This window comes from Cucumis sativus, chromosome 3, assembly GCF_000004075.3.
Source record: "Cucumis sativus cultivar 9930 chromosome 3, Cucumber_9930_V3, whole genome shotgun sequence".
Classification (NCBI taxonomy): Eukaryota; Viridiplantae; Streptophyta; class Magnoliopsida; order Cucurbitales; family Cucurbitaceae; genus Cucumis; species Cucumis sativus.
The window spans coordinates 21,453,850-21,478,101 of NC_026657.2; the positions used below are offsets into that span (position 1 = coordinate 21,453,850).

The window sequence follows — 24,252 nt, forward strand, 5'->3', positions numbered from 1 at the left end:
GGGAAAAAAATAAGGTGCAGAAGCAACATTAATTAATTGGTAATGGTAGTGATATTCTTTACACTAGAAGAAAAACCCTCTACTATGACATTTATTTATTTCACAAAATAGAGAGGAAAAAAAAATGTCACGAAAGGTAAAAAAACGCGTTTTTGGCGGGAAAAGACAGAAATTTTCGGAAAATGTTTTTCGCGACAATTATTTGATGTCATAAAATAGAAATAAAATAATAATAAAATAATATATTTAATATAAAAAATAATAACATTTTTAGGGATTTTTAACTTATTCCCTTCTCCCCTTTCCCCTTTCTTTCGTCTTTCTCCCCTTTTGCCTCCCCTTTATGCTTTCTACCCTTTCTCCCCTTTCGCCTCCCCTTTCAGATTTCTTCCCTTTCGCCTCCCAATCTCCAAACTCCTTGAACTCCCTTCTCCAGACGACGACGAGGTCCATCAGACGAACAACCACCGTCGATCTCTGAAAATGCTGTCGATCGTCTCCCAACGTCGTCTGTCACTGCCAATCGTCGCCCACTGTCCATCTTTGGAACCAAGCGCCGCCGTCGACGTCGGAGACATTTACTAAGGTTAGGTTTTGTTACTGTCTCTAATTCTTCTTCTTCTTCCTTTCCATTTCTTTCTTTTTGTTGTTCTGTCTCTGTATTAAAACTTATTTGTTGAGGAACACTAGTTTTGATTGAATTTTTTTAAGGGTAGATTTTGCTTTACCAAAGATATGAACACCAGTCCATATTAAGCCATGGAATTCTTTGATTGTAAAATCTTCACCAAAATTTTCATAATTATTTTTGATGGCGTCATTCCAATTGTTTGTTAGTGCCGATTTCTTTGCAATCTTTAAAATTATTTTCTTTGTTTTCAAGAATTTGTGTAGGTTGGTGATGAAACATTTTGGTAGCTTACAATGTGTTTGATGAAATGCCTCAATGAAGCATTTGGTTGATTTTTGATTGATTTTTGTTCGTTCGAATTAGGAAATCAAGGCCAAAGGAGATGTCATGGCTATGGGCTGAAACCTTTTTCGCCTCTTTGCTTACTTGGAATCTGAATCCATTCATCGTGTTTTCTCCGTCTTCTTGTATCGTTGTACACTGCCGCTTTAACGACGGTGTAATTTTTCGCTAGTGCAATCCGATTTGAGAAAATATATTTTTCTTGAGTTATGCTGATCAATTACGTTTTACGACGCTTTGATCACGAGGAAATTGGAGCAGGATTGATGAAGAGGAAAAGTTTATCTTTATTTTTATGTTATGCTGATTTGTCCTTCTTGATGCTATACTTCTTAGATGTGGTTCTGAAGGAAAAGGAAAAATAATTTGTGGCTTGAAGCAGTAATTCTTCTATAATGTTTGTATCATTGTGTTCGTGTGCCCGTCTGTGTTTTTGTTTTATAAAAAATATATACTAGCTTCACTAGGCAAAATCAATATTGTACTTGTTTGTTCAAGATATTATTAGACAGAAATGGAAATTTGAAGTCTCGAAACATAGATTACGAAATATGTCCACTCGAAATTATAATTAGATATAGCCAAAAACTTCATGTAATTAAAACTCTTGAAAAATTTTAAGAAGCTTGAAAGCGATATGTACAAGGTCGTGTGTGGTCAATGTGAGACTTGGTTCAAATCTGTTCAGTTAGTTTTATTTTGCCGTCTTATAATTACTATGACCTTGTGATATGACTATTGTGGAAATATACTGTCAAAGGTATGATATGGACGTCAATGTAGAGAGGGCTGAAGATGTTCTCATGCACAAAAATCTTCTCTATATGGCACATATGTGCAATTGACAGTATATTGTGGAAATATACTGTCAAAGGTATGCTATGTTCTCATGCATGATCCTGCTACTCGACCTGCAATTGACGTCCGTCTCGTACAGGTAATGTCTATCACGAACTATTGATTATTGCACTAGATTTTCATATTACATAAGTAATGGAATTTGATGTTACATCTCTCGCTATATATGTGATTAAGTAGTTTTTTAGTGTAATTTTGTTGTTTTATTTTGTCTGAACAGTATTTTTCATTTAATTTTCCCAGTGTTCTAAAAGTTAACCTTTATACATTCTATATAAGAATTCTATCTAGTTCTTGCCGACAAAATGCAAATGTAAAAATTGGTCAACTTGCAGGTTCATTCATCTCCTGGCAGGAACTTTGGCAAGTCAGTTAATTGGAGCTTGAAGGAAAAAGTGGACCAGGAGCGGTTTTCTGGTTATGACAGCAATCAATGATTCCTCCATGTCACTTTAATAAGAGTTCAATGGCCCCTTCTGTTCTTAGTCCATCCTCCCCCCCCCCCCCCCCCAAACTTTTTCTCGGTAAATCGGAAAAGGTTTCGTTCTTTTTTTTCTTGGAATTATTTAACATATGTTGCATGTGGATTGGTTAACAATGAAAGATTTATGTATGCCCTTGGTTCTCAAGCACCATCCCAATACTTTCAGGCCAATGCATGAAATTACAATATCAACAATTGACAAGCCGAAATTGCTCAGTCAGGTAAACTCACTCTCTAAATTGTATAATTTTTGTTTTTACTAGAGCTAAGTAGCTTCTTGTAAAGGAGCATCTTACACACTAGTAGAGAGGGTCATTATTGTTGGAGGAACTAATGTTCTTAGTTAAGCGTTTATGCTTTTGGTAACATTCTCATGTTTGTAGCACAACTATTTGAAGAAAATTAGCTGTAAATACCGAATATGATTTATTGGACTTAGCTAAATTTTTTATTATATGTGAGACATTCAGAGCAGAAATTACCTTTTAGTTGACGTCCTTACTTTATGAGATTGGGCTGAATATTCAAGAAGCACATGCTTTTTCAACAACAGATGGCTTTTCCTTGGATCTTTTTGTAGTTGATGGTTGGGTAATTGAGGTAATATAGTCTTCCAAGGCTTTTCTTTCTCATTTTCACACGACATTGAATGGGTTGTGGCAGGACATTGGATATTTTTTCAGTTCAGAATGGTCTTGATCTATTTTTTCTTAAAAAAATATTATTTATACCATCCATGAATTGATTTTTTACATGGAGTGTTGAAATTACAGGATACCAAGCAGCTAAAAGATATACTGGCAGAAGAAATATCAAAGATTCAGGTAGCTGCCAATATTTTTGTTAAAGGTTACATTCCTGAGGATGGTTATACTTCACCTCAGATGTTATTTGAATTCTAACTAGTTGTAGTTATATAGAAAAGGCATCCTCTATTCACACCTTGGGAAAAAGTAGGGTAGGTGCTAGATTGAGCCGTTAAATATTTAAAAGTTGACACATTAAAATTTTAATGTCATTGCTCTCCACTGTAGGCTCTGAAGTACTTTTTGATTCCAATGATTTTTCTTTTATACAATAAATATCTATAGGCACAATCATTATTTGATTTTGCAGAGTAGCTAATATCAATTCTAGCTAAGTTATTCCCAGGGTCGCTTTCTTAAGTGTGCTTCCTTTATCTTTTTTATTTTCATTTAATTAACTTTTCATCAGTTTGTTCTCTATTCCAGACCGATATTAAACCAAAATGTTTGACAGGTTATCAAGGTAGCTGATTTTGGTGTTGCTAGAGTGCTAGCTCAATCTGGTGTGATGACTGCCGAAACTGGAACATATCGTTGGATGGCTCCGGAGGTTAGTATCATGCAAATATATACTATTCACCCTATGGACATCAGGTGCTGCGTTGGCATTCATGAAAAGTGTAGATATTAGATTTCAACCAATGTGTAATGGATCAGATTTCTATGTACCTCATATTTTCATATTTTCATGGTCATATATGGTACACGTTCAGTTTCACACAGCACTAATATGGCTCGAACATCAATCCATTCCTAGGAAGTTTTTCAGATGTGCAATAGTTGTATTAAGAATTCTGGAAAGGAACTAAGAAAGAAGAAGAAACTTGTTTCTTCATCTGGATTGTCATTGATGATTTATTGTCGTTAATATACTTCAAAGTAGTTATTTATATAACTTTGGACTTGGAATCATAGAACTTTTTGAAGGCAAGTTTTCACAGTCTTGATAGCTCTCTATTTCAAGAGGAAATGATATTGACATATCATTCACCAATACTAAAATATTATCCTGCATTTAGGTGCTTTGTTTGTAGATGCATTGCTATTCCTTATTGGGATGGTAGTTTTTCCTCCTTGTTTGTCTTCTGAATGTTTGTTGTTGGTGAATGCAAGGTTATTGAGCACAAACCGTACGATCATAAAGCTGATGTTTATAGCTTTGGGATAGTGTTGTGGGAGCTGCTTACAGGTGTCGTTTTTTATTTGGTTCTTGTTATTTGACCAATTTGTTCTTCATGCCAATTTGTTTTCAAGAATTTTGTTCGTTCTTTTATTTGGTTCTTGTTATTTGACCAATTCGTTCTTCATGCCAATTTATCAGGTGTCGTTTTTTAATAATCATGTAGCTTTTATTTCATCTATTGAACATTTTAAATTTGTACAAGTGTCTTTCTATTGTTCATTTAGCTATGATGTACTATGTACCCCTTTTCTAGGGTCAATCTTGACCAAGGTCGAGGCCAAGTACACCTTTTTTTTTTAGTTTAAGATGTAAAGTTAGGAACTTTTTTTTACTTGATCTTAGCTCTAATTGAGGTTGATCATGCTGGCTTGGACTAGGGCTTAAGCTAGACCCCTTTTTGTTATTCTTGATTTAAATATTATGTTTCTTTCTTGTAGTCATCTTTAGTTATTCATTGACTGTACGTATGTGTTATGGATACTTATATTCATGTTGTCTTTGTAGGTTCAACTGGAGTCCACAACTTCATGAGTTTTCTTTCAAAGAACATTTCCAGAGACGAACATTCTCGGTTGGTCGTTTATGCTTCTGCAGAAAATCTTGTCAAATATATTCTAATGCTATTTAAAATATTTTTTGATTAAGAGCTAGTATTTCGTACATGTGGATTATTGAAACTTGTATTAAGATGTACAAATATTATAAATCATATTATAGTGTATATATATTAAAGTGTTGGCTATTTTTGTGTACATTGGTGTGAAACTTGTATAATTTCAAATTTGTCATTCTCAGCTACATTATTGTCATTCAAATGGTTCGTGTAATGGCGGAGCTGCATGGAGAACAGGAAAAAACTATAGGAAATTGAGAAATGTGGAACAGGAAATAAATGACGTAACAAAAGAATTTGTGATAGTTATTAGTTGTTGTAAATTGGAGAACGATGACAGTTATTTAACAAAATAAATTATCACGATTGCTCTATATGTGACAGGAATAACATGTCGTCAATAGATAAACAATGACAATTTTTTCAAAAAAAAAAAAACTATCACGATTGCAATATATTGACTGGAAAAAAATGTCGTCAATAACTAAACAATGACATTTTTACAAAAAAAACTGTCGCGAATAACATATTCATGACAATTAATAAATGTCACAATAAATGAATTCGTAACATTTATTTAACTGTCGTTAATAAAGAAATGATGATAGTTATTAAATGTCATAAAATAGATTATGACAGTTATTTGAAGTCGTTGAATGTTGATTAACGACATTTATTTCATGTCATAAAATAACCTATTGCGACAGTTTTCGAAAACTGTCATCGAAGGACTTTCCATGACTCCCGCTTCTATGACTGAAAATAACTGTCGCGAAATTCGTTGACGACAGTAAATAACTGTCGTCGTAGACCACTTTTGTACTAGTATGAGATAAGATAACAAACAATTTTGCATGAAATAACTGTCACAACAAATTTAAAAAATATAGCCAACATAAAATCTAACACTCGAAACTTATTTGAATCTACATTTAGTTTAATATGGATAAGAATTAAATCTTCAACATCGAAGAAAAGGACATATTACTTACTATTTTCCTGATTCCAACTATTTTGTTGAATAAAAAATACTTCCTTGCATGCCTGGGGTTTAACAATTGTTCTAACACATGTACAAGCTACCTGCACAGTTCTTAAGTATGAGTTAGATTTAACCATTTTGAGATCATTTTGGACCCAACTATTAATTTCATTTGTTTTACAGAACTGGAGTTCTTTTTATTTTTTCTTCTAAAAATAGCATTAATAAATGAACTTTTTTCTACAATAGTAAATGAACACTTAGAAGACACTATATCCACGTAGTTGTTGCAAAAATAATCAAATGGTCAACTACATCACTATCATCATCAATTTTGTAAGAAATAAGACTAGCTAGTACAATGGGGGGTTGTAAAAATATTTGAAATTTAAAAGTTGGGCAATTGTGTTTTATTTATTAATTTTTGTTTTAGAATTCTTATTTTAAAAAGTATCAGGAACAAAATCATTTCATATAGTATAAAAAAAATGTAAATTTTCATAATCTTGCAATTATAGATTTTTTCAATAAAAAAAAACCCACTAATTATTCTTAAAACGTTTAATCTGTAACTTGTGAAAATCAACTATAAGAAAATAAAAGAAAAAAAAATAAAATAAACTAATAATTCAAACATTTTCTACTCTATAAAGAATATAAAACAATTTTGTAGATGTTTTTGAAATGATTCGATGGTCCCAAAACTCTTCACAATTTACAATATATTCGAATTTTAAGCCATTCAGTTAAATTTAGAATAGCATATATATATATATACATATATATTAATTTGACTTGGTTTGAGTGAGTAAAAGAAAACAATTTATATAATAAAAAACTAACTGAGAAGAAATAAACCACTTGTGTTTTAATTTCACATATCAATGCAATGATAAATTTTACCCATTGGTTCTAAATTATTATACTTAATATTGTGTGTCAGGGCTCATTCCTAATGAAAAAGCCAAATAGTTAATGACCATATATAGTATGATTTAATTTATTTGTACTTCTTTCTTAAAACATTGTTTGAGGACCAAAAAAATTGACTGTATATATTTTTAAAAGGTGAGATTGGGTAATGGTTGAGCTCTCAATTTATTTATTTATTTTCATCAGTTGAATTTAAATTAATTCTCATTTTCAAAATAAAAAAAATTATTGTACTTATAAATTTAATTTTAAAAATTCTCTACCCTACATGTGATGATTTGTTTGCTATGAATTACTTCAACTTCATGTTTAGATTAATAATTAAAATAAATTATTAAACACCCACCAATTAGTTTTATTATTTTCATTAATATTGGAGTTGATGATTAATAAATAAAAATATATTAATTCATTAAAATTTGTTTTTATCACTATAACTTATGATATTGATATTATTCAGTTATTTTTAATATATATTATATAAATAGCATAGAGAAAATTGAGAGAGAGTTGAGCTCCTCAAACCTATATTAAAATCATCTTGATTCTTAAGGAAGAAGAAGAATATTCCAAATCTCTCTTGGAGTTTGTTCCTTTCGATTTCAGTCTGACTTAGGCATCCCAACTGATCCATGACGATGGGCAGAAGAAATTATAGGCCAATGAGATTGAAATATCGGACAAAACGTGATATTTTTTTTAATATTTTACTTTTATCAACCTCTTTTTATTTATTTATTTTGAGAAACTCTCAAACTTACTTTCTTTTAAAACCTTCTTTTCCCAATTAATTAACTAACGTTCAAAACTATAATAAAAATTGATATAATCCTAACTAAGTTTTGTTGATACATCCATCCTAAATGATCAACTTGAATTGTAAATGTAATTGAATTGAATTGTTTTTATTGTGTATATCACTTAAAATTATAAATTTCGTAAAATTTGTTGTAATTCTTGTTACTATTGAGTTAAAGGATATTGGTATCTAATTAAGTGAGATCTACTTTTTGTTTCTTTTTCTTTGGTTGATCTATTACATTTTCACTAACCTAAATGTAACCTAAAATACAATCATTAGAAGGTTAATGTTAGTGACCTTTTGATCAAGTTAAAAACCACTTATAAGCCCTTTTTGTCCAAATATTAATTGAAATCTCACCATGCTAGAATAAATTTAACCTATAGTTGTTCTATATATTTTAAAACGTATGGTTGTTAGAATAAATTTATCATAAAAAAATATAAAGGATTAAGACCCAAGTTGATTTTATAGGGTAAATTATAAAGAATACTTTTGAACCTTGTACTTTGGATAAAAGATATTATTAAATTTTAAAAGTCAATTAAAAAATAACTTTTACGGTTAGATATTGGATATATATTGTTTGTATTTTTGTTTAAAAAATACTTTAGAATTTTTAAATATTTAAAAAATACCTTTAAACTTAAAAAATACTTACTATTAATTTATAAACAAATCTATTGATATCTAATTGGAAAGCCAATAATTTTATACTTTCAAAAGTTGCATTATACTTTAGCTTCAAATTATGTTTTGTAGCGCTCCATCATCACATCTATTTTCCATTCTCTCTTCCCTATTTCAAGTATCACAAGGTTGAATGCTTTGTATCTTCCCCTTTTTTTTCTTTTCAATGGTAGGTTAGTACATAATTAATTGTGTGTAAATAGATGGTTTGAGTCGTTTAACAAACAAAAGGAGAGATTTTAAGGTACATAAGGAGAGATATGTTGAGAATTATAGACACACTGAGATTTATGATTTAACAAATCTCAATTAACCAAGACTTTGTTGATTATTTTTGTGATTTTAATTACTTTAATTTATTTATTGTGATTAGTTAAGAAAATTATGAAGATATATAATTTTTATAGGAGTCCTTATTATATTTGGCTATTTATTGTTTTTTTAATAATGATTATGGAGTTTTGTAGGATTGTGTGAGATTTTAGGATTTAAAAAGAAAAGAGTATATCTCTAATACGAACAAAAATGAGAGTATCTATGTAAATGAATGATTCTAAACTTGATTTCTTTTCTACCTATATAACTCAAATAAATTAGTTGTTGTACTAGTGGTTGGAATATTTAATTTAATTTAATTTTTTTTATTGTTTATAGTATTACAACATTTGAAAGTTAAATATAATTTTGCAACGAATCAAGAATTAAGTGTTTGTGTCTATATATATTAATAAGGAAGAAAACTTAAATGATTTTTAAAGTTTGTGAGTAAAAAGCGTAATAGAAAAATAACAAATAATTTAATTTATATAATTTAGGGAAAGAAAAGGAATATTTTATAAAGTAACAAAGAAAGGCACAAATGAAGGTGTTTAGTGCAAAATAAAATATTGACACCCCATCTTACACTTCCATATATCGTGGGGGCCACGCTCTTCCTACCCTCACTTTTAACTCACCTCATTTTTATCATGCTATAATATATTACATTACATAAACTTTCATATTATATATATATTATGGTACGAAAATGTATTAAAAAAAATTAGATAATTATCTTTTACTTCATTTCTAAGTGAAGTTGTCAAGTTTGACATTTCATCATAATCTTATTCATTACTGGAATCACTCTCAAATTATATGCTACTTCTATTTTGTAAATATTAATCATTTTCTATATTGATTCCCTGTTGAGGAGGAAAAAAAGAAAGAAATAAAAGGAGAAGAAAGTTAAATAAACTCTCTTCATATATATATATATATATATGTTATATAAAAATGAATAATTACTTGGGGAGGGTGTGATTATGCTTCTCATATATGAAATGTTAATTATTGGAGTAAACGATTTTGTAGGCATTTATTGATAACATTTTATTAATGCTTTTTTAGTATTTAATAGTCTACCTAATTATAGATATTAGGGATCTTTTTGTTTTTTGGTGTGTTTTTTTCCTGCAAATTTTTAAATGCTCCATTGGGTGTACAACCAAATTTCTTTCTTCTTTTATGACACCTTACACATATCACCACCATCTCATAACACTCCTTTCCTTATTTTTTAGGTCTCAATTGATGCCACATTCCAAACTTTTCTCCCCATACTACAAATTCATATATACTACAGCATTCAAATTTTAGTTCATAACCCTTTTACATTTGTAAATATGTTCATCCTCTATTTATATTTACTCTGTCTTCTATATTCTTAATTTTTATTTTATATTTAATACATTTTTAAAGTCTCAAATTGAATTATAATAAGTCTCTTACATTTATTAGAAGGATGTTAAAAAATATATATTATATATAAATTTAACCATGATTTCATTCCACTTTTCATAATAAAAATTCAATATATATATCTATCAAATTACAAAGAATAATTGTTGTCCGAATAAATCTCTAAAATTTTGAATTTTAAAACTTCATTAATTTAATATTCATATAAACGCACGAATATACAATTTTGAGTTATATATAAAAACTTTGTAGGATTAGAATTGTCACCTAAATATGTCAGAAAATAATGAAATTTGCATGTAAAGATGATTTATATTAAAGATAAACAATAATTGTGTATTTGTATGTATATATATTGAAAATTGAGAAAATTTTAAAATAAAGTTTAGTCTACTATACATATAAATTTATATTCTTTACACTCATTAATTATTTTTCAAGTAGCTTGCAAATTAAAATTTAGCTAATATTGCCCTCTCTTCTTAGTTTGAAGTCACCCTTGGACAAAAATATATTTCAAAAAATTCATTTGATCTATTTAAACTTTTTTATTAAATAAATTTTATTGGTTTTTTAATACTTTAATTTATTTTTAAATAACTTACATTTTAAAATTAAAACACCCAAAAAATATAATCCAAATACACATTAAATTTGAAATACCTCCAGCCACCCAAACAAGGAGACAAGTTAAGGAGTGTTATTATAGGGCAAACCCTATACATGTATTATAAAATCTAACCATTTGAGAAGATCACATTTATCCTTCCAACCTTTGCTTTATATGGTATTGAAGTTAGGTTTTTTGAATAAATATTACAATTAACTTTTATGGTTATAATAACACTAAATTATATATATATAAATTGTTTTTCCAAACTTTCAATAATATCGAGACTGTACTTAATTTCTTCGGATAAAATAATATCTTAAAGATTTTAAGAAAATAAAAATACTTCTACCATTAATATGGCGATCAAACCAATATTTATGCTCATTTCTTTATATAAATAAACTCATATTTCTCTTAAATTTTCGATTTTACACCAATGTTTTCAGCAACTAAATTCAAAATCAAAATCAAAATTTTAGGTTAAAACATAAAATTCCACGAAACTCTGAATCAAAATCTCCTCTTCTTGAAAACATACAAACACGTTAAATAGTCAAGTAAAAAAAGTATTTAGCTATTAACCCATTCAACTACCAGCATACACTTTCATTAATATATTTATGTTTTAAAATCATTTGATGTTTTATTCTTATTTTTGAAAGAAAAAATTTAAATTATTAAGCCTCAATGGTAAATTTGTTACATCAATATGGCTAAGGATACAAAGTGGGGAGGGAAGTTTCGTATCCACATGTCATCTAACCAATTAGCTATTTTATTTGCTTCTCTCTTAACAAAACTAAATTTGATACATTCCAAATATCTTCAGTCATATTTGATAATTCCTTAAAAGCAATTTGTTTCCTAGAAATCAAATCTAAAGCTTGGATATAGTCCAATTCAACAAAAATATGTCTGAATCCAAAGTGATTTTATTGGTTTTAAACATTCTATTATAACAAAAAGTTCAACGATTGGAGGATTGAAATTACAAAACCAAAGGTCGTAGAAGGCAATGAAAGAATTCATACTGCATCCACATTAACTATCAAAAACTTATTTGGAGGGAAGACCAGAAGCACTTCTCAAAGTTTTTGAGATAGTATCAGAATCGGGGTGAGAATCCAATTTCTACCAAAAGGTTTTTTTTTTTATTTCATATTTATTATAGTTCGTATACCTTAATTAACATGTGAAATTTTATTCTAGAAAAAAATAGATTTAACCTATTAAATATCTCATGCATCTTTCATTACATTTATTTTTCATATGTTTTTAACTTAATTTAACTTTGGATAAGGAGTGGATTCATGTTGCATAAAAAAATTATCCATCAATTAGATTTTTTTTTTTCCTGAGTATATCTAAAACAACGTTTACTTACTTAATTGGTGGGACAAAAACTAGCAAGTAGTTTAGATTGGAGAAAAATTAAATTTTATGAGCTTGTTTTACTATGAAAATATAATGTCAAATCAATTAAAAGGTAAATGCGACAAAACAAATTAAAATGGAAACTAAATTTATATTTTATTGAGGGCACACTACTACAACTTGGTATTTAAAATTATATAAACAAAAATTAAAGAAATTTCAAAATACATAACCAAAACAATATTTTATCCTTTTTCTACTAACCATTAATAATAATAATAAAGAAAAATCTTGCATTGTTGTTACTGTGGTCTTACATTTATTAATTCAAATAAATCATTCAGTCTTAATATTTTTTTAAAATAAAATAGAAGAAATATGATTAAAATATTTACAGAAGAAACTAGTGGAAGTTATAATAATAATAATAATATTGTAGAATACTGCGATACAAATAGGATATAAGAATTGAGAATTACATCCTTGTTAAGAAGGATTAATAGTTATGATTAAAACAACAATAATAAAGTTAATTAAGTAAGCATATATGAACACACACTAGTAGATGAAATAATAATAGTAAGAGTTTTGAAAGTCAAGCAACCTATACACATCTTCTCGAAAGATAAAAATATTTACATAAAATTATATATATATTTGTTAAAATTATTAGAAATCCTCTAAAGTCTTCTTCTTAGCTTTTCATTAGGAATTAATGTCAAATTATAGAAGGTTTGGTTGGTTATAAGTCGCTTTGTTAGGAGCCTACAAATTTATATATACACACACATATAATATAATGTTCCATACGAAACTCTCACATGTTACTCTTCTTCTTCTTCTTCTTCTTCTTCTTCTTTTCTTCTTTTTTGAGAATCAACAATGGCGGAATCAAACAACTGGAATTCAGAATCTGAAAGTAGAGAAATGAAAAGGGGAAAACAGAGGAATCAAGAACAGAGAGATCAGAAACATCCAATTTACAGAGGCGTACGAAGAAGGAGTTGGGGTAAATGGGTGTCGGAGATCCGGCAACCGAGGAAGAAATCTCGGATTTGGCTTGGGACTTTCACGACGGCGGAGATGGCGGCACGTGCACACGACGTGGCGGCGCTCAGTATCAAAGGGGATTCCGCCAAGGCCATTCTCAATTTCCCTCAGCTCGCCGGTTTGCTTCCCCGACCGGTGTCGTTAATGCCGAGGGATATTCAAGAGGCGGCTGCCAAGGCGGCGGCGATGGTGGATTTTGATTCCGAGACGGTGTCGTTTTCGAATGGTGAAGAAGGGTCAGATGAATTGGCGGAAATTGTGGAATTGCCCAATATTGAAGAGGATATAAGAGCTGAGTCGTGGAACGAGTTCGAGTTTATTGACTCCGTTGATTGGTGGGGAAATCCGCCGTTCACGGCAGCGGAAATGGATTTCTGTGCGGTGTTTTCAGATCAGAGTACGGCTCCGGTCACCTTCGACCGCGGGGATTGGGAATGAAGAAAGAAAATTTGTAAAAAAAAAATGTCCTTTGGGGTTTGATTTTGGTTTCCGTTGTTAATTATTTTTCGGGGGTTAACACGATTATTATTTGTGAAAGGAAATTTTAGTCAATTCTCTACTCCATTTCATGTGAGATTGTGGCGATTTTGATAAAGAAAACAAATTGTAATAATTGAAAGTTAATATTTAAAAAATGGTCTAGTTTTTACTTTGTCTTATTTTGAAAATGAACATGCTTAATTTAAATCAAAATTGACAACATTTAAATAAAAAAATATATAATGTAATAGCACATTAGAATCGAATCCAAAATTTCCATGTTTGTATTTTATTCTTCAAGTTGTTTTAGAATTGGAATTAAAAAAATGAGAATTTGAGTTCAACCCTAAGAAATTATTTGAATCTCAGTCACTATTTTATATGGGACAGTTAAAAATTCTAATAAAATCAAAATAAAGTTTGATTGATGGTTCCACAAGATTTTGTTATATATTGTTTTTTATATCGTCTTATACCTACTAATATTTTAAATCTAATTTATATATTTGTAACTATTTTTGTTTAATAGGTAGAGTATCCATGTTCTTTTAAATGAAAACCTCGTTTTTTTTTTTTATTTATGTAAATATAATAACGAACGAAATGCGTTTGGTTCTATGTATTTGTAAAAGGAAGTGTTCCATTTGGTCAAAAACATGTTTTTAAATTTTTTTTTTCAAAAGTTAAAATATAAAATAATAATAATAATATATGAAACGAAAAAATTAAGACTAAATAAAATTTGGCTACCATGTTTCATATCACTCCTAGACTATTAGATATATTCTAAATCTTAATTTATATATAAAATTAGGATTGATTTTTATTTTAGAAATAGGTTTAAAACGTTTATAAAGGGTGAAACCATAATATTGAAACTTTAAAACTTTTATTATTTTTTTACAAAAATTGAATGGTACACTCACGGTAATTTAAATTAAAAGTAGTTAATAAAGTAACCAATCATGACTTTATCAAATTGGTGAGTAATCTATAAAAAAAAAAAAAAAATTATATACTTTGTGAATCTTGGATATTAAAGGAAACAAAAAAATGCCTCCCCATATGTAGGATTTTTTTTAAAAATAATGTAAAATTTGAAACATATTTCAAAAATAGGGTAGATGCAAAACTATTTTCAAAAATAGGTGTTTTGAGGTGAAGTCGTGGACGGGGTACACGACTTCCATGCAGTGGACCCCACATACTCTATTTTTTCCTTATTTTTATATTTATACTACACTGGGCCCCACATTTTTTTAATTTTCTCATTATTTATATACGTGGGTCCCACACACTTCACTTTTTCTCATATATTTATATATACATACTCACATATAATATAATATATATATTATACATTCAAATTCTAAAAATATCTCTTCTTTATTAAATTAATTTATTTTTTTTATTTTTTTCTTTATATATATTTAAATATCACAATCTTCAATCTTCAATTTTTCTTATTAAATTCATTTTTCTAATTTAATTTAATTATTTCTTAATCAAAATTATACATATATTTTTTTTCCAATTTTCAATTTTTTTAAAAAAATCTCATATATTAACAAAACATGTTATTAAAAATATATTAAAAAAAATTAAAAGAGTAATAATAATAATTGAGATAAGTTAAAATACTAAAAAAAATAATAATAATAACACTTGAAGCCACACACATTGATAATTGAATAAAAAGAAATTCATGTTTATGGTAAAAGGAAAAAAACAAGAATTGGTTCGATTACAAATTAAATTTAAAAACTTAATGGATAATTTTGAATTGCAAATTTATTGTTATTATTATTTTTAGAGTACGTTTCAACTTCTTTCAATTACTATTATTATTTTTATTTGTTTAATGTATTTTTTAATAACATATTTGGTTAATATATGTGTTTTTTTAAACAGAAAATTAGAAAAATATATATATAATTTTGGTTAAGAAATAATTAAATTAAATTAGAAAAGATGAATTAATAAGAAAATTTGAAGATTGAGATATTTAATAAATAAATAAATAAATATATATATATATATATAAACTATTATTATTATTACTCTTTTAATTTGTTTAATATATTTTTAATAACATGTTTTATTAATATATGAGATTTTTTAAAAAAAAATTGAAAATTGGAAAAAAATATATGTATAATTTTAATTAAGAAAGAATTAAATTAAATTAGAAAAATGAATTTAATAAGAAAAATTGAAGATTGAAGATTGTGATATTTAAATATATATATAAAAAAAAAATTTAATTTAATAAAGAAAGATATTTTTAGAATTTGAATGTATATATATATATATATATTATATTTATATGTGAGTATGTATATATAAATAATGAGAAAAGTGAAGTGTGTGGGACCCACGTATATAAATAATGAGAAAATTAAAAAATGTGGGGCCCAGTGTAGTATAAATATAAAAATAAAAATAAGGAAAAAATAGAATATGTGGGGTCCACTGCATGGAAGTCGTGTACCCCCGTCCACGACTTCACCTCAAAACACCTATTTTTGAAAATAGTTTTGCATCTACCCTATTTTTGAAATATGTTTCAAATTTTACATTATTTTTAAAAAAAATCCCCATATGTATTATATAGAAATATAAAATTTGAATTTCAACAAATTAAGTTGGCTCTAAATCTAATATTAAGTAGGACTTTAAAATTTGAAATTAAATGAACTTTGTAGCATATGAAGTGAATGTGGGATGTGTATTATCCAAGTTTGTTTGATTCTTTTTTTCTTTCTTTAATTTGATTGGTTTAAAATTTTATCCATAGTTGTCTAGAAAGATAATGTTTATATAACCAATGAACTTAAGGGGTGGGTTTGAATTTTGTTTTCTTGATTTACACTTTGTATCTTACACTAACACTAACATGATTCATAATTAAGGTTGGCTTCCTTTATAACACTAACACTCTTTCGTTGGCTTCCTCTAATGACATCAGCTCTTATTTCATCACTCCTACTTCAAATCAATACCTTTTTCTTCATAGTAAACGCAAACCAGTTTCTTGAAGTCTCATACTCTCCTTTGCACTAACATTTTCTTTCTTCCTTCTCCCATGTCTCAATTCTAAACACAACTTAACCTACTTCCTATACTTGAACTTAACCATGTATTTAGTTCTCTTTAATGCCACCAACATAATTTTTTCCTTAATAAGATTTTCAATCACAAAATATTTCATATTATTTTCATTTTTAAGCACGCAAGGTCATGTATATAGTCATAAAACATCTTATCATGAAAATGTACCTGGCGAGGACGAAGGATCTGTATTGGCCATAAGGATGAAAGGCAACGATACACAATGTAAGTCAATCTACAAAACCTAAAACTTAGGTTATGATACCAACTGTAATGATCCAATTTTTTCATAACCAAACTAAGGTTATTGCTAATCTAATTATCTTAACTTTCTAAACACAATAGTGGAAACATAAACCAAACAATTTCCATATGGCTGATCGTGGGTCTTTCTTGTCACTCGTCAGTTTGCCCTTTTAATTTACCTTTGATTGAAAGTTAAACATAGAAAAGAGTGAGTATAAAAATACATAGTAAGGGACCCACTATTGGTCACGATAGATGAATTGTTAACTTCCTGCTAAGAGGTACCATTAGTTATATCAATCTTGTGATCCTGTAGGAACACACAACCTAATGATCACAAAGGAACACACATCGGTCTAGTGATCACGAAGGAACACACATCGGTCTGGTGAGTCCCAAAGGAACAAGCATCAATCTAGTAAACTGAAGGAAACACACATCAATCGAAAGGTGATGATCTTGAGGGATACCGTTCATGTAAGGTACATAACCTAATAGCCAAAGTTGATAGCTACCATAATCCAAATAGCATATACAATCAAACTCAATCGAATAATAGACATAACATGCAACATCATTCAATAGACCCATAATTATATAAGCATTCATACAATTAAGTCAACATAATTTTAATCAACCTCTTCTATAAACTCATCTATGCATTTTAGCTATCATAAATGCATAATCAGTCAACTCATTCAACATGATTAAATTTTAGTTTTGAAGGCCCAATAGTAGAAATCTCTTACCCTAAAATAGAATTAAACTCCTTTGTAAAAATCCTTGTTGCAAATTAAACGACAAATTAACCTAAACATAAGAAAAATAATTATTAGTTTTATGAAATAAAATTATCGATTATGCCCAAACAGTAATCCGTGCTAGGTATGCAATCAATCATCATACTTTTCATAGTAAGCATTCCCAAGTAACCACAGGTTATGCAAATCATTGCTCTTTACACATTCCATGGTAGCCTTACCAAACCAATGGCTACCCTTCATAAATTATTAGTAACTATAACTACGACAATAATTATCCATCACACAATTATTACAGTAACTCATAGACTATTTGAATAACTCCTCATAACAGTTATCATAGTAACCCATAAGCTAAGCAAATAATTCATTAGTAATGAACACGTAGTAAACCATAACAGTCAAATTCACAACATACCATATCAATAATCCATAGTAGACATGTAAACAATAATCATACTTCACAACAAGCATATGCAAATAATTATCCTTTACATCTTAGCCTAATCCAATGGGTACTCTTCACAATTTAATAGTAACCTTAGGCTATACAGATAATTCACCATCATAAACATGATCACAACATACCATATCAGTAATCTATAGTAGATATGTAAACAATTACCATACTTCATAGCAAGCATATGCAAATAGTTATCCTTTACACCTTAGCCTAATCCAATGGCTACTCTTCACAATTTAACAGTATCCTTAGGCTATACAGATAATTCATCAACATAAACATATCATGAACTATGCATATAGTTGTATCACTATTATCACGTAGTAATCCAACCCTCAAGCGGGTATCCGGTGGTAGGACCCTTATCTTAGGTTATGCTAAGTTTCTTTCTACCAACGAAACTACAATTTCACATATGCATAACCAAAATTAAATTAACAATTTTTGCCAAAAAATTACTAATTTAATTACCTTTAGCTTACCAAACTTTGAAAAATCTTCTCAACTTTAATGAAAAAATTCACCACTTAAAGTCTCAAGCTTTGCAAAATGGATCTTCCAAAGTCATGCAACCAAAATCAATTCCAATAATAAACTTAATTTAGAATCTCAATTAACCTTTAATGAGTATTAAAATTCTACAATAAATATCCAAAACACTTACCTCAAACAAAGATCGATGAGCAACGACAGCAGAAGGCAACGACTAACTGGTGGCAGCGTAGACAGAGGAGCTATTGGCACAGACGAATGCGCACTACAAGAAGTATACGGTCTGTCGACGTAGCTGTACGTTGCAAAAAAAAAAAAAGCCATTGTAAACGTTGACAAAAGCTATGCCAAGATAGAATGGCATGTCGACACTAGTGTCGTGATTGATGCGTTGTAAGAGGTAATGGTGACGTCGGCATAGGGTTTTTTCGACAAGGTCAACATGTCGGCAATACGTGAATATCGACGTCGGGTTAACGCGTCAACAATAAAGAACTGTCGATGTCGTTATGTACGTCGTTGAAGGTAAGACTGACGCAGTGTCAACATAACTTTGGAATGACACCATGTCGTTATATGTGGCCATTTGCGACACGACTTCTGCGTCGGAAAAACCCTTTTACCAAATTTTTTTATTTAATTTCTTGTTGTTACTATTAGGATCAAATACGATTTAAATTGATTGAAATTCTAAAATAGGTAACATAAATTAAATAAAATATCAAATCAAATATATATTAAAACTAATTAAAATATACAAAAATTACACACGTTTGTTGGTAGAAAAATTACATGAATAACCTAAACTAAAAACAAAAAGACTAAAAACTAATCTAAATGATACAAATGCAATCCCCCATGAGCATCTGCAACCGCTAGCAAATGAACTGACCATTCTGAGTGTGTATGTTTTCTTGGACAACTCCACTCGCTCGTTGTATAAAGGATTGAACGGCACTAATGTGATTGTAGGGTTGCCTATTCATCGATGATTGCTCTTACATGCAAACAATATCAAAATGTTACATGAAAAAAGTGAACTATCGTTTAAGAACATTAAAAGTTCTAAATCATCTGAAATTATCGAGTCAGGTAGTGGTAGCATAGGAAGTGTTAATCTTCCACATGATTCATCAATATAGGGGTGGGTTGGCACGTGCTTGTTCAGGATCACTAAACTTCTTGAAATGATGATGGTTCTGCCCCTGAATTCCTTTCAGGTGGTGAGCATTTGATGCTCAAGGAATCAATTAAGTGCTGGATCTGTAAAATCTAGCATAAAAAATTGCTACAAAAGAAAAGTACACACAGATTAGGATTCTATATATATACGTGGTTGGTAATTAACATATATGTACGCGTCATTTTAAAACTTATTTATAAAGAGTCCTTCACAAGCTCGATATAATCTGTCGTAACGTCAATTCACTTAAGAAAGCGAACTAAAAAAGTATACTGTGTTATTACACCAATGGTATAGCTGAAGCGAACGACGTGTAGGGAGATCAGCTTATCCTGTCCTGGAGCGATCGATAAGGGGAGATCTTCCCATTTTGTGCAACATATTGCTTCAACTTCAGATTCCTCGAGTGCCCGCGTCTCTTAGAAGTGCGAGCTGTTAATAGTGTTCTCTACCAAATTCTAAAACATTTACTTAAATATACAAACCTATAGATATATACTTAATTAATGCAACACATTACACTCGATAAATTCCTAAACTTCCAATCCCAATTAATCTAACAACTATAATAATCTAACCATAAATTATTCAAGATAATTAACAAATTTAACTTAAAATCTTAAGGACACCACTGAGGATGAGAAGGATGATATATTTTGGTTCATTTTGATATATTTGAAAATAGCTAAAAATACAATTATTTTTTTATATTTTGTTGGATTGGTTTACTTTTGGTATTTTTATGCATTTTAATTTTTGATTAATCCGTTTGTTTCCAATATTGATATTGTTTTATCAATAGGATTTTTGTAGATTTTTTTTTTAAAAGATCAAAATAAGAACATAGTTTTATAATTATATATATTACCTAGATGAAAAATAATTGTAAATACAGTTCTGATTTTAATTTTGTAAGAAATAAACCCATAAAAATCATCATCCAAGTGTTTAAAATATATATAGAGAGAAAAACACATTTCAATTTTTAAAGAAGCAAAAATAAACCAACTTAATTTAAAGAAAAAATAAAAATCAAACTAAAAGTAACAATTCTAGAAACTCTTTTTTCTCCTATATAATCTTCAATGATTACGGATTTTTTTTCCTCATCTTTTTTCATATGTTTTGAGAAAGTTCAAAATTTGAGCATAAATAATCTATCAGCTTCTACTTTATGTTTTTAATTTTATTAATTTCTCACACTAATCTTGTTGTTGAAGATTCAATATTTTTAAAAGTAAATATGTACACAAAATCTCAAACATGAAATGAAAATAAATAAATGAAAGTATAGCATTTTTCCTACCTAAAACTTTTCTTCTCTCTTAATTCCTTTTAACTCATAGTTTAATATGCGTTGCCAAACTCTATAAACCATATATGTTGAAGCTGGTGATGACACATAAATAAATGCCACATAAGATTTGTATACTAATATAATTTAGTGAGAATACTTCATCATCTTGAAGAGGCAAACTCAACCATAGCAACAAAAATCCCTTTAAAGGAAGACGAAACTTGTCAAATCATCTAATTTGCCAAAAACAATTAGATATATTTTACTAGATAAAGTGAAATTACTTTGTTAGCTAATTAGATATATCATAGATATTGTGGACACATTTTAAACAACCAATGATCCTTCACTATATTCATTAAAAAAGTGTTTAAATTTTAAGTTGGTTACATTTAACTTATTCAATAAAACATAATTTTTTTTTAATTATAACACTCAAACTTTCAAACTTTGGAGTTGTACAAGTTTAAATCACAAATTAACAATGATATCAATTTAAATTCTAAACTTTGGTAAAGTGTATAAATTTATATTCACCCTTATATTTAGTTTAAAAATTATTGTTTCAGGTATTTAACTTAATTTGAAAATTTTCAATGCATCAATTCTTACATATTTGAAGAACTCTTCAAATATAGACTCGTGAAAGTTTAGAGTTTGTGGTAATTTTATTGCTTATTTATTTATATATATATATCGCTAAATTTCTAGACTTTTTTGCACAATTAAATTAATTAGTTAGTTGGTTAATACGTGCACAGGGTGTTACATGAAGCTTTACAAGAAAACTGAATAATTAAAGTTTAATAGCACACAACTTTCATTTATGAATATATGAAGTTTGAAAAGAAAATAAAAGCTTAAATAAAGGAATCGATTAAAAAGTTAATCTAAAATTAATTTTAAAATTATATAAGTCAAGATTTTAAAATTAAATATAAATCCAACATGTCCAAATGATTTAATTTTTATACTTAAAATATAAGGCATAAAAAACAATAAATTATTATTATTATCGTAATTACGCTATAATTTGGTGTATAATATCTTTGTATTTATTTGGTGATATTTGACTTGTGTTGTTTTTATCTTATCTATAATTATATATGTAATTATGGTTTTTATCAATAAGAAAATATACCAATATTCAATAAACAATATGGTATCAGAGCGCTAATATTTTTTAAAAAGAGTACCGTCGTCAGTCTTTGACGTTCGATGACTGCCTCTGTTCCAGATCTCCAACAAACGATTTCGTTCCAGTTCTCCGACGACGCCTCTAAAGCAAACCCACAACGATTTCATATCTCGCACGACGTCTTGGATCAAGTTCTCGCATGACGTCTCCATTCTAGATCATGATTCCAACTGAATTTTGTCGCTCACATCAAGATCTCACATTTCGCTGCTTTCCGTCGCCTACGCAAGTCACCACATCGCTGCCTCTCCAAATCCTTCATGTTCTCGATCCCTATATCAATATACTCTAGATCCAAACTCAAGTCCACCATTCTGTTTCAGACCTGTCCGCCGCTGCCAAACCCATATTCGATTTTAGATCTTAGTTCCATTGTCGTTTGTAATTTGATAATCTGCTTCCAGATCTCACTGCCTTTCTCTCTTTATTTGTGTTTATGAATTGTGATTCCTATATAGATGGAGAAAAATGACATTTCTAGTCCTATTAGCACTATATTGGATGACTCTAATTACATCACCTGGACTTACCAAATGACAAGTCTTTTTATTGGTCGAAAGTTATGGCAATATAGTTACGGGAGATATCACCAAACCAATTAAACACACTTCTACCAATAAAAACATCAGTAAGGACACCACTGAGGATGAGAAGGATGATGATACAGACTCTTCTGATGTCACTATTCAAGAAACTAGTGCAAAGGACGAAAAATACATTGAAAAGCTTAAGGACTGAGATAGCAAAAATCATCAATCACTTGGTTGGGTAACACCTCTATTCCAGCTATTCATACTCAATTTGATGCATTTGATATTGCAAAAGATCTTTGAGATTTTTTGTCCACACATTTTCAGTGTATTGGGTTTACTCATTATTATCAAGTGTATTCTCGACTTGTTAGTCTCAACCAGGAGGGAGGAAAATTTGTGAATGATATCTTGCCACTCTTCAACCAATTTGGACTTAGTTAGACCAGGAAAAAATCAGTTCTGACCATGTCTGCCTCGCATAAAAGTCCTTCTGGGTCTTCACCTAGAGTATGAATCAATTCAGGTTGCTTGATTACATCACAACCCTCTACTATCTCTCGATGCCACCGTTCAAGAAATTTTATTTGAAGAAAAACGACTTGGCATCATCTCCTCTTTGCCCTCTGATATTGCTCTTGCAACCACTCATCCACGACCTACTAATGAGATCACTTTTTGTAAATATTGTAAACTTCATGGTCATAAGTTTGCTAACTATCCTACTACTGAGTGCAGGTATTGTCACAAGCGAGGTCACATCTTGAAAAATTGTTTTACTCGCCCTCTTGGTCACTCAAATAAACCTAAGTCTTTTAAAACTGGTTCTCAACTTGTGGTTGATGTTGCCACCCTATCTGACATCACTTCACCTTAGAACTTTTAATTAACTGATCTTCATGACTTACTGAAATATGCGATCACTTCCAACTCTAATGCTTTTGATGTCACTCCAAGTACTTTTTGGCTCCTTGATTCGACTTGTTGTAATCATATGACTTTTGACATTTCATTATTAACCTCCCATATTCCTGTTCAATCCATTCCTCCTATTCATTCTGTTGATGGTAATCATATGTCTATCTCTCATATTGACACTATTAATACACCTACCATAAATCTGTCAAACACCTATCATGTTCTAATCTTACATTCAACCTAGCCTCTGTTGACCAATTATGTGATCTCGAACTAACCATTATCTTTTCTTCTCATGGGTGGCAGGTTCAGGATTCTCAGATAGGACAAGTGATTGGTACGAGATGAAAGGTGGGATGATTATTTGAGCTCACATCTCTTCATCACTCTTCTGTATTTCCACCCATCTTTGCACCCGTCACTAATAACATTATATATCAATGACTTCTTCGTCTAGGTCATGCATCTTCTA

The 24,252-nt window shown here is 29.3% G+C and overlaps 2 protein-coding genes across 4 annotated transcripts; both read left to right on the forward strand.

The window, feature by feature from the left end:
* The first annotated feature begins 299 nt into the window (after positions 1 to 299).
* Positions 300 to 5,183, forward strand: LOC116402560 (serine/threonine-protein kinase STY8-like). 3 transcript variants are annotated; one of them, XM_031882028.1, is made up of 10 exons: positions 300 to 586; positions 995 to 1,910; positions 2,167 to 2,369; positions 2,482 to 2,536; positions 2,805 to 2,915; positions 3,089 to 3,139; positions 3,576 to 3,671; positions 4,235 to 4,310; positions 4,809 to 4,875; positions 5,100 to 5,183. In XM_031882028.1, exons 4-10 carry the CDS (start codon positions 2,486 to 2,488, stop codon positions 5,173 to 5,175), a joined length of 528 nt encoding a protein of 175 aa, XP_031737888.1. In that variant the 5' UTR covers positions 300 to 586; positions 995 to 1,910; positions 2,167 to 2,369; positions 2,482 to 2,485; the 3' UTR covers positions 5,176 to 5,183. The 3 variants fall into 3 exon arrangements, with proteins under 3 accessions (XP_031737888.1, XP_031737886.1, XP_031737887.1); XM_031882026.1 differs by having other exon boundaries at positions 2,167 to 2,536; XM_031882027.1 differs by having other exon boundaries at positions 1,734 to 1,910; positions 2,167 to 2,536.
* Positions 5,184 to 12,835: 7,652 nt separating this feature from the next.
* Positions 12,836 to 13,750, forward strand: LOC101222354 (ethylene-responsive transcription factor TINY-like). The gene has a single exon (XM_031882069.1). It carries the CDS (start codon positions 12,934 to 12,936, stop codon positions 13,537 to 13,539), a length of 606 nt encoding a protein of 201 aa, XP_031737929.1. The 5' UTR covers positions 12,836 to 12,933; the 3' UTR covers positions 13,540 to 13,750.
* The last annotated feature ends 10,502 nt before the right edge of the window (positions 13,751 to 24,252 follow it).

Coding starts and splice junctions, on each gene's coding strand:
- LOC116402560 (XM_031882026.1), top strand. CDS start 2,405: ATGTTGCATGTGGATTGGTTAACAATGAAAGATTTATGTATGCCCTTG. Junction 2,537..2,804: donor AGCCGAAATTGCTCAGTCAG/GTAAACTCACTC, acceptor ATTACCTTTTAG/TTGACGTCCTTACTTTATGA. Junction 4,876..5,099: donor TCCAGAGACGAACATTCTCG/GTTGGTCGTTTA, acceptor TGTCATTCTCAG/CTACATTATTGTCATTCAAA.
- LOC101222354 (XM_031882069.1), top strand. CDS start 12,934: ATGGCGGAATCAAACAACTGGAATTCAGAATCTGAAAGTAGAGAAATG.